Here is a 10,672-nt window from a genome sequence, read left to right as displayed (position 1 = left end):
AAAAAAAAAAAAAAAAGAATAGGAGAGCATCATATCCACATTAGGATATCACTTTATTTGATCACCCTCCTAGGGATTTAGGACAAATTAGCTTTTAGAATGCTTAGAGAGGTCTCTTTATCCCGATATGTAATTGTGTAATTTTCCTTTTTTTTTTTACTTTTATAGCCTTATAAAATACCAAAAAATAAATACTTTATTTTTTATAATTTTTAAGCGTAAAAGATACAAATTTTAAAAAATAATTTGTTACTGAAGACAAAAAAATTAAAAAATAAAACATTTTAAATTATTGATATAAAATATAATAAATAAAGAATTAAAATTTATTTAATTAATAAGAAGTGCAACACTCTTTATTTATTAAAGAGGATTTAAAAATAATAAAATTATTTGATCTTTTATTTTATCATTAAAATAATTTTGAAAATAAAAAATATTGAAAGTGAAAGCACAAATAAAATAAGTCTTTAACATTTTCTTTAATTCCTTCTGTTTCTCATCTCCTCGTTACATGGCGATTTGTTAACTTATTTTGTTTTTTGGTCTTTTAACATGGGCACATAGCAATGGGATTGTCATATCGAACATAAGGGAGATATGATCGTATGAGAAGAACAGTTCAATTAGATATCTTTTAAAAATAGTATAATATTTAAATTTTTATTATAATAATTTAAAAAAATAAATATATTTAAAAATTATGAAATAAATTTAGTATTTTTTAAAATTAAATATTTATTTAAAATATAAACTAAATAAAACTAAATTTTAAATTTTAAATTTTTATTTTAAATTTAATATATTTAATTATTAATATATTATAATTTAAATACGCATCTAAAAACTAAATTATTCAAAATTTTAATTTTAAAATTTAAAAAAATTTTAAACTATCTAATTATTAACTAAACCTATGCAAAACACTCATAAAAACAGAAAAGTCACATTTGTCCCACATCCAAAACCCAAAAATTCACATTGAAAATTCAGCGCGTACATTGAAAATTCACATTTAAAATTGATTTTAATAAATTTGAAAACGTTAATGTTCAAATAAGTAAACGAATAAATCTAACTAATAATAAAATAATATTACAATTATAAAAGAGATTAATTGTATTTTTAGCGTTTATATTTAAATGTTAGAATTTATAATTTTGGATGTATTTCAAAAATAATTTATATATAACATCATATTTTTAGATGTGCTATAATTAAAAATAAAAATTTAATGAACATATCATCTACATTTTTTTACTTAAACTTTAAAATTTTGGATATATTTAAAAAATAATTTATATATAATATCATATTTTTAGCTGAGTTATAATTGAAAAAAAAAAGACAATTTTTATAAACATACCATTTACATCTTCTTATTAAACTTTTTATTTTTTGTGCATCTTTATTCAAATTAATTAAGTATGAATTATTTTTTTGTACCAACTCTATTATTAAAATCAACGTAGTTCCAATTAAATAAAATAGATTATTCTGTTTATTTTATAAACATAATTAAATAAGGAGGCAAAGAATAATAATAATTATAATAAAATATAAATTTAAATTAGTATATTTACTAAAAAAATAAAACACTTTAATTTTTGAATTGACTCGAAGAGACTTTTACCGCATCGACCTTTCGAAACTGCTTCCTCTTACGCTGGAGAAGCTTAAAGAAGAGAAGAGCTGAGAAAGTGAACTACGAATTTTAGATTAATTGAATTGATTAAGAGTAGCGTGATAAATGTTAGTTTTAGATATCTGATTGTTGGTAATAATAGAAACGTAAAAGAAAGAATTAATTCTAAAGTAGGTAAGAAGTTAAAGAAATTTTAAAATTTAAAATTTAAATTAATTTTAATTATCAATATGTATTTAAAAAATAAAAATATATTTTAATTAAAAAAATAATTAAATAATATTAAAGATTGATTAAAAACTAAATTTTGTTGTACAAATAACTTTTTTTTATGGCATGTTTCTTAAAAACATTTGCACAAATCCAATAAACTAGTAACTGCGGAAACTCAGAAGACAAAAAATACCAAGATTACAACTGAGTATAATGATACACAGAATTACGTGCTGTGGAGTTGGAGACCATGGTCCAGCAAAGGACATCACTAGTTTAAAGATGATAAAAACAATAATTTTTTTAATTGTTTATTTAGTGCTAATTAAAAAATATATTCTAAAAAATGTAGATTAATAATAAAAATATAAATTATGAATAAAAATTAAAAATCTAAGAAAAAAATAATTATATTAATAATTCAAACTAATATTAATTTAAATAAAACTAAATTTCTTTATCAAAAATTCTTTTTCAAAATCTCAATTTTACAATAAGTTTTAGTCAAAGAATTTAAAAATAAATAAGGATTACTAGACTAAAAGTAGAGATCGATTAGCAATAAGAATTGGTAGATTAAAATATAGATATTCGAAAATAAAAAAATTATTAAAAGAATTATAAAAAGTATAAATAAAAACTCAACTTATAAAAAATTATTAAATTCGTAAAATGAGAAAAAATATCAAAATGATAATTAAATAAAAACAGAAAAATAGTATTATAAAATTTATAAAAAATAATAAAAAATAAAATAAACCTCTAATAAATTTTTTGTTCAAAATATAAATTTTAAACAAATTAAAAAATTAGTACCAGAATCAAATTAATGATTAAAAATATAACAACTCATTTAATCTATATCACGTGTCAAAAAATCTAATTAACATATGATCATTTATTCAGACGAAATCAAACGTTTTTATTTAAGACTTTTTAAATGAGATCCAAATTTTCAACTTTTTAATGATACTCTTTATTATATTATGAAAATACTTTTCAAATATCTTCATTTAATATTTCAATAAAAATATTATAATTATATTTAATAGTCATTCATAAAAAGTTGAATTATTTTACTGTTCATGAGATATTTAATTTTACTATATGAAATGCTCGTAAATGGCATTATGATTTTTTGGAAATTTATTAATTTATACTTATACCATATATGATATACATTTGAGATTTTATTGAGATGATATTTTGCCAATTTTAAAAGCATGCACTAACAGAGATACATAGGTGTGATGTTAACCTTTAAGAAATTGGTACATCTTGAAGGATGTCATTTTTTTGTTGGGGTGATTATTTTTTTAAAACCCATCATTAAATTAATTGTTTATATCGTATATATATAGGTTATGTTTATAAAATTTTATATTAAACTAAAATAATTTATTATACTTTAATTTGTTATATGGATTAAATTAACGTAATATAAATATTTGAAATCTATATATGAATATTAGAGTATAAAATATGTAGTTATAATTCAATGATTTAGCGAGTAAAAAAAAGTGTATAGCTAGAAAGAACTACTATACACGCCTGCACGGTATATAACTATAATATAACTTGACCATAATAACCCAATATCAAGAAAAATATATTATTATTGCAGAAATAGTAACTCGTATTTATAAAATTGCTCCAACCACTTAATTCTCTGTCTCTCTGTTAACATATTTATAAACTGCGATAAATGTTTCATTTCTATAGACTCAATTTAGACATAACTTCTTTTACACATACTTTTAATTTACTTCTTATATATAAAAATTATAGGCATTATTTTAACATTATTTTTTTAAAATAATTAACACATTTTTTATTTTATTGATGAAAAAATAATTTTAATACAGAATTAATTAATAACCTCAAATAATATCTTTGCAAGCTATAAATAGATTAGAGTCTAGATTATTATTATCATTATATCCAATAAATTTTGTGCTTCCATCAGTTTTTTGTTTGTGTTTATCAAATCTCCCTTCTCTTTCATGGAGAAGACTCCATCACAATCACAAGAGCCAGCATTCCAGCACGGATCTCTGAGCATGGCTCCAACGAACAAGAACTACGAAACACTTGAAATCGAATCTATCAATAACATTGAAGAAGAAGAAGCAGAATCAGAAATGGGCAACAAGAAAGCACAAGAAGAGCTGCATGCAACAATAGATCAAAAATCCATAAGAAACAAGAGGTACATGCCCCTTCTAGTTCTGAATTACTTTCTCCTCTTTGTGGGTTCGGTCTCTTCAAGCATGCTCTCAAAGTATTATTTCACCCACAAAGGTTCAAGCAAATGGGTTTCAACTTGGGTTCAGTGTACAGGTTTTCCTCTCTTACTCATTCCCATTTTCCTCCCATATTCTCTCCTCAAATCCACCATCCGAAAACCCTTTACCGATTTCAACAAAAAAATTATAACTTTATCGATTTTCGTTGGAATCATGCTGGGAATCAATAATCTTCTTTTCTCATGGGGGGTTTCGTATCTTCCAGTTTCAACCTCGTCACTTCTTCTTTCTTCTCAGCTTGGTTTCAATCTCATTCTCTCCGTCATCATCGTGAAGCAAAAGATAACCTTTTCGAATCTCAACACCGTGATTCTTATCACGTTGAGCTCCATCATTCTCGCATTGAATTCGAGCAGTGAAAGACCCAAAGGTGTAACGGAGAAGCAGTACTTCATCGGATTCTTTTGCACCATTAGCGCAGGTTTGTTGTTTGCTTTGTACCTTCCCGTTGTGGAAAAGATCTACAAGAAGGTTTATTGCTACGAGATGGTGATGGAGATGCAGCTGGTCATGGAAATGACGGCGACGGCGCTGGCCACCGTGGGAATGGCGTTCGACGGCGGATTCTCAGAGATGAAGAGAGAAGGGAAAGAGGTGTTTGACAAAGGAGAAAGGGTTTACTGGGTTTTGATCGTGGCAACCATCTTTGCGTGGCAGTTTTGCTTCATGGGCACGGCGGGGATGGTTTTCTTGACGTCGTCGTTGACCGGAGGGATTTGCATGACGGCGCTGTTGTCCATGAATGTTTTGGGAGGCGTTGTGTTTCTGAGAGAGAAGTTTGGTGGGTTGAAAGCTGTGGCCACTGTTTTATGTTTGTGGGGGTTTTGCTCTTATGTTTATGGCATGTATACTAAGATGTTGAAAGCTAAGGCTATTTCTCAGCAAAACAACAACAACAACATCAACCGCCATTCTGGTGAAGATTCATCTTCCCTGGAGTTGGTTAGTATGGTGAAAAATCTTGGGGTTAGTCATTGAAGTTTGAACCATATAGGATTTGATGATTAGTCATGATAGGTAGCTAAGTACATAAAGTTGTTTTCGCTTAAATTCGAAATCGTTGCATGATCTCATAACTTTTAATTATTATCTTCATATCATGGTAATTTTATGTGAGTATTCACCTTAATAATATGTAAATTAGTATTGTAAAAATTTCATGGTCATTATAATAAGTATAATTATAATTATTATAAAATTTATTTTAGTAATATTGTTGGAACTAATTATATTAACAAAAATATTATTTGTATACTAAAATCATCATCTAATCTAATATAATACAGGTGTAGTTTAATTTATTTTTAATATATATCTGAATTTTAACATATATTATATACTAATAACTAATTTTAGTATACACGAAATATAACTCTTATATTAAATACACAGCATATGTGATAATAAGGAGTGTCATCCTCAATTACATGAGGTATGTGTATTTAGTGTGATCTTTAATTAATAATAAACAAAAATATATCTATATACTAAAAGCATTTATAATATATTTATATATAAATATAGATAAATATATATAATATTTAACTCTTTTTAATAACTAATTTTAATATATATCTAATATAATTGAATAATAAAAAGGCGTCAGTAGTATCTGAATTATTCATGATGGTGAGGGATTATTATTGTTGGCTAGTTTGGCTAAGAATCAGAATGGTTTACTTGAGAGTTGAGATCTTCTTGCCAAATTTAATTATTTTATTCCTTTTTTTTTTGGGATTCATGGGGATATACACCGTGCATCAAAAAATTTGCTTGATTTTCTTGGATGTGTGAATTCCATGAAAATGAAGAGAGAAAAAGAAGGAAATATGAATAACAAAAACAGCTGAACACAAATACAGAAATAAAGAGAAATTTTTTAATTAAATAAATATTGACCAAGAAAACATATATCACAATCTTTTTACATATTTGATTAAAAGTAATTCTATTTGAATTGAGAATTAGGATTATGATGACAGTTTTTCTTTTTTTAAATTTCAACGCAAAGATGTACGAATGAATAATTTCATGATTCCTTTCCTTGAAAATAAAACTCATAAATAAGTTCTTAGAGACTTTTATTAAAGGACCCTCAAGAAAAAAGGTGCCAGGTATTTCAGTTACTTCAATTGTAGCACAACCATAATTAATTTGTCTTATATATATCAATGAATAATGAACTTAATTAATTCAAGATAAAATTCATATCATGAAGTAGGAAATTGTAACTTTGGCATTACTTTCAGTTTCAGCATTTCCCGGCAGGTAAAATTGAGCTTAATTTGGTCAAACTTGGCACAGGCAACTTTGGTATCACAAGAAATCCGTTGCTAAAAGTGTTGAATGCTTAATTTCAGTCATGTGTAATATGTGCTGGAAACTGTAAGGTACTTTCAACATTTGTATACATAAAAAGAAAGAACAGAAACGTATTCACAAGCATCATTATTGTATAAAGCAATTTGTATTATTCTACAATTTCAGTAGTTAACTGCAAAATTTATACAATATAATTTTTGCTAATATAATTATTGAGTTATAATCACATATTATATATATTTTGATTATTAAAAAAATAACAACAATAATATGTTCAGATAATTCACTTAAACATATATATGTCCTTTTTTTAATTATATCACTGCAAGAAAGTAACATAATGATTGTTAGTTCTATATGAAAAATAATATTTGTAGCATTCTTTTATACACATATTAGGTGTACACCTTATAGGCTAATTTTTTAATATTAAAAGAGAAATATTTTGCGTTCTATCTCTTTTCAATATTAGACAATTTTAATATTAAAAAAGAGCAGTATACTACTTATTTAAGCATTTTAAAAAAATATACATATAACACTTTTTTTAATTACAATTTAATTTTAATATACTATTATTATAAAATAGTTTTATACATATATTTATCTACATACCGATATTTCAATAAAAATAACTATATTTTATATTAATTATATAAATAATAATCTAAAAATAATATAATTAAATAATTATGTAAAATATTTACTCTTAATCTATTAAAATTAAATTCTTTTAATTATTAGTATTAATTTTTTATGGGACAAAGACTTGGTTTAGAAAGTGCCACTATTTTCGGTAATTTGCAACGTACAGTATGATTTCCTGGAATCTTTTTCGTGTTGTAGAGCATTCTTCTTGTGAATAGCCTTGGCTTTTATCGTGTATATATAGCTGAACCTCATTTATTGGTCCTCTTTGACTATTATATCTTTTCATCTCTCTTAATTAATTGCACTCTTTTATTACGGGGGAAAAGAAAACCAATAAATGACATACATTTAATAAAATTAGTAATTAAAATGGTTCTCACCAGATGATGATGCATGAATTGGTTTAATTTTTTGTTTTTTTAATGTATATAGCATTTTATTTTTCAAAAAATTAAAGATGAATTTAATATATATTTAATGTCTTACACTATAAAACACGGACATAGACATAGATACGAAATACAACACGATAAAAAATACGGCAACACACCAATTGTAAAAAATTATCGGACACAGAAATACAAATATATAAATAATATATATTCATTAATATTAAACTAATAATTATTTTCAAAAATAATTATATGATATATATATTTTTTTAAAATATATAAGTATTCAAAGATAAAATCTTAATTATTTGTCTTAATAGAATTAGTAAAAATATTGTACATTATATATATATATATACAAAAAAAATTATCTAAAGTCATACTATATTTTTCTATTATTATATATGATTGATATCTTCATTTTTAGAAAAAAGTTACTCATTTCAACTCCGGTTTATCGAGAGAAAGGTAAACAATTTTAAAGACACTGTTTTTTTAATTAATTAGTGAAAAATTATCGCTAACAATATCTCACATCTTAGTTTCTTTCATTGTATTGTGGAATTTTTTTTTAAAGAACATAAAGATTAGTATAGACAAATACTAAATTTTCTGCATGTTTAGGCTTCAACTTATTTTTTTTAGAGAATGAATAAAGAAATAAATGCTCCAATTCTATTCACAACAAAAAAATTAATTTGGTTGTTCAAGTAGTCTAAAAGCAATTGATTGAAAAAACTTTACTTTACCACCATGAATTGACCACTAAAATTTTACATCGACTATGTCTTTATCATTCAAAGAGTCATAATCATCAAAAATACTTCTATCATAAAAAAAACTTACAAATTTAATGTTTACTTTTCTCCTTTTTTTTATTAGAAAAATATCTCTTGAGAAAAAATCCGTATAGGGTCTTCTTTTAATCATTAGTGACTATAATACCTATATAATTAGTGATTAAGAAAAAATTAGTAGTAACTATATTATCTTTACTTATAAATAAAAGATATTATAAATTAATTATAAATGTAAAGAATTACCTTGATTTTAATAAATGTACTAAACAATAAAAGATTGTGCTATTTTTTTTCTATTTTTAAATTAATTTTGAGTGCATAATATTATAAAAAGATGATGACTCTTGTTTATTCTTTTTTTCATAGAGATATATAGCATTTTATATCTTTTTATTATTAAATTTCACATCTCATAAACTAAATAAAGAGTGGATATGTGCATATGTATCTATACTTCTTAAAATATTATAAATAACTAGGATTTATGAAAGCAAGAATATAATTAATTTTTTATCATTATTTTTCATTCAATTTTTTTTTTAATAAATTCAGCTTTATCAATATTATTTTCCTTATATGAATATCATTTCTTATTTATAATCATCTCTTTGAGTTCTTGCTTTAACAATATAAACCTTTTGAAAATTACAATGGTAGAGACAAATTTAGACAACATTAAGCAATTTTAATATATTAAATTTATTAAAAATATATAACCTCATATAATGATTAATAATAATTTTTTTATAAAATAAAATTTTTGATAATTTAAAAAATCCATGAACATTTTTTATAAACAATTTCATTTTTTTTCTATATTCTTAACTATACAAATATCCTTTAAAATAAGGTCGAGAATATGAGCAAAACAAAAAATTCAATAAATAAATAGAAATTAGCTTCAATTATCACATATTTTATTTGTTTTGCAGTATAATCTTTGTTCTTGATCTTATCTAAACAATTTACATCTTTAAAAAATATAGACCTACTTTCAGTCATAATCATAAAAATATTAAGAGGCTACTTTAATTCTGGGAATCACTCTAACTGTAATATTTGTTTATTATGAATTCTCTTAACTAATTTATTCATCCTAAGAGACAAGGCTTTGAGCTTCATTTGAAAAGAGAAATCAAAGCATGACGATGGTAAGATTTTAAATTTTTTAAAATTAAATAATAAATTATTTATTTATAATTTATTATATTTATTTATAATTTTATTTTTAGAAATTTTTATATTAATTAAATATTTTATTATTTATAATTTAAAATTTTAGTAATTAAAAAATTACGAAAATTTTATATACTTTAATTTAAATATTTAGATTTTTAACATTATTCTATGAATTAAAAAAAATTAATTTTATTATATATAATTCTTGAATTAGAGTATTTATTTAAAAATAAATTGTAATTTGACGAATAAATACCATTTTATTTAAAGATAATTTTGTTGAGTTAAAATTGGTTTTTCAACTACTATATTACTCCTAATTTTATTAAAATTACTAATATAACACTCTACCACACAGAACTTCACACTTAAGTCGTAAAGCAGAGGGGGTATAGTATTACGATCTCTAAAATAATAAAAAAATATATATAAAATAATAGTTGAAAGGAATTTATACCGAGGAGTTTTTGAAGGAAAGATTAAACAAAAGTCACAAAACAAGAAGCGCAACGCTCACGTAAACAGAAACTTGCGTACGAAAAAAGTAAAGATACATATGTATAATAAGAGCGGAGTGTCAAGGAAACAAAATATTCAAGCTCCGGGCTCAACCTGCGAAGCTAAGGCTGGCCGGAGTGTAAGACCTCTAACTTGTTTAAAAGTTATTAATTAATTATTTATGATGCATTATATTTTATTTAAGACTGTATTTCGGAGATTTTTATATAAAAGTTGAGTAAACTCTTATTTTTTATTTAGAGTTCTTATAATTGAAAAATAGTGAATATTTTATATGCCTTAATTTTAAATATTTATATTTTTAACCTTATTTTATAAATAAAGGAGAATTAATTTAATTGTCTCCAATTTTTATTTAATTAGCATTTAATCGAAACTAATTTATAAATTTGTAATTGAAAGGATATTTTAAATATGGATATTTTATATTTAATTTAATATAATATCTCTTAATTTTATTAAAATTTAACAAAACCCCAATTTGTCCAAAAATCTCTAATTTCACATTTGCCCCAAATTAAACCCTAAATCCCCAAAATACTAGCCTAACCCTAATTTTAATTTTCCTAACCCTAGCCGCCATACCCCTTTCTCCCAAAAACCACCGAACCCCCATCAGCAACACACAATACACTCAGCAATTGC

At 23.6% G+C, this 10,672-nt stretch overlaps 1 protein-coding gene across 1 annotated transcript; it reads left to right on the top strand.

Annotated features, from left to right (window-relative positions):
- The first annotated feature begins 3,815 nt into the window (after positions 1-3,815).
- LOC130972957 (probable purine permease 4) lies at positions 3,816-5,221 on the top strand. Its single transcript, XM_057897309.1, has one exon. The coding sequence runs from the start codon at positions 3,862-3,864 to the stop codon at positions 5,140-5,142; it is 1,281 nt and encodes a 426-aa protein (XP_057753292.1). The 5' UTR covers positions 3,816-3,861; the 3' UTR covers positions 5,143-5,221.
- Positions 5,222-10,672: the final 5,451 nt, after the last annotated feature.

This window comes from Arachis stenosperma, chromosome 4 (assembly GCF_014773155.1).
Source record: "Arachis stenosperma cultivar V10309 chromosome 4, arast.V10309.gnm1.PFL2, whole genome shotgun sequence".
NCBI lineage: Eukaryota > Viridiplantae > Streptophyta > Magnoliopsida > Fabales > Fabaceae > Arachis > Arachis stenosperma.
This window is presented reverse-complemented; position numbering and strand designations above follow the sequence as displayed.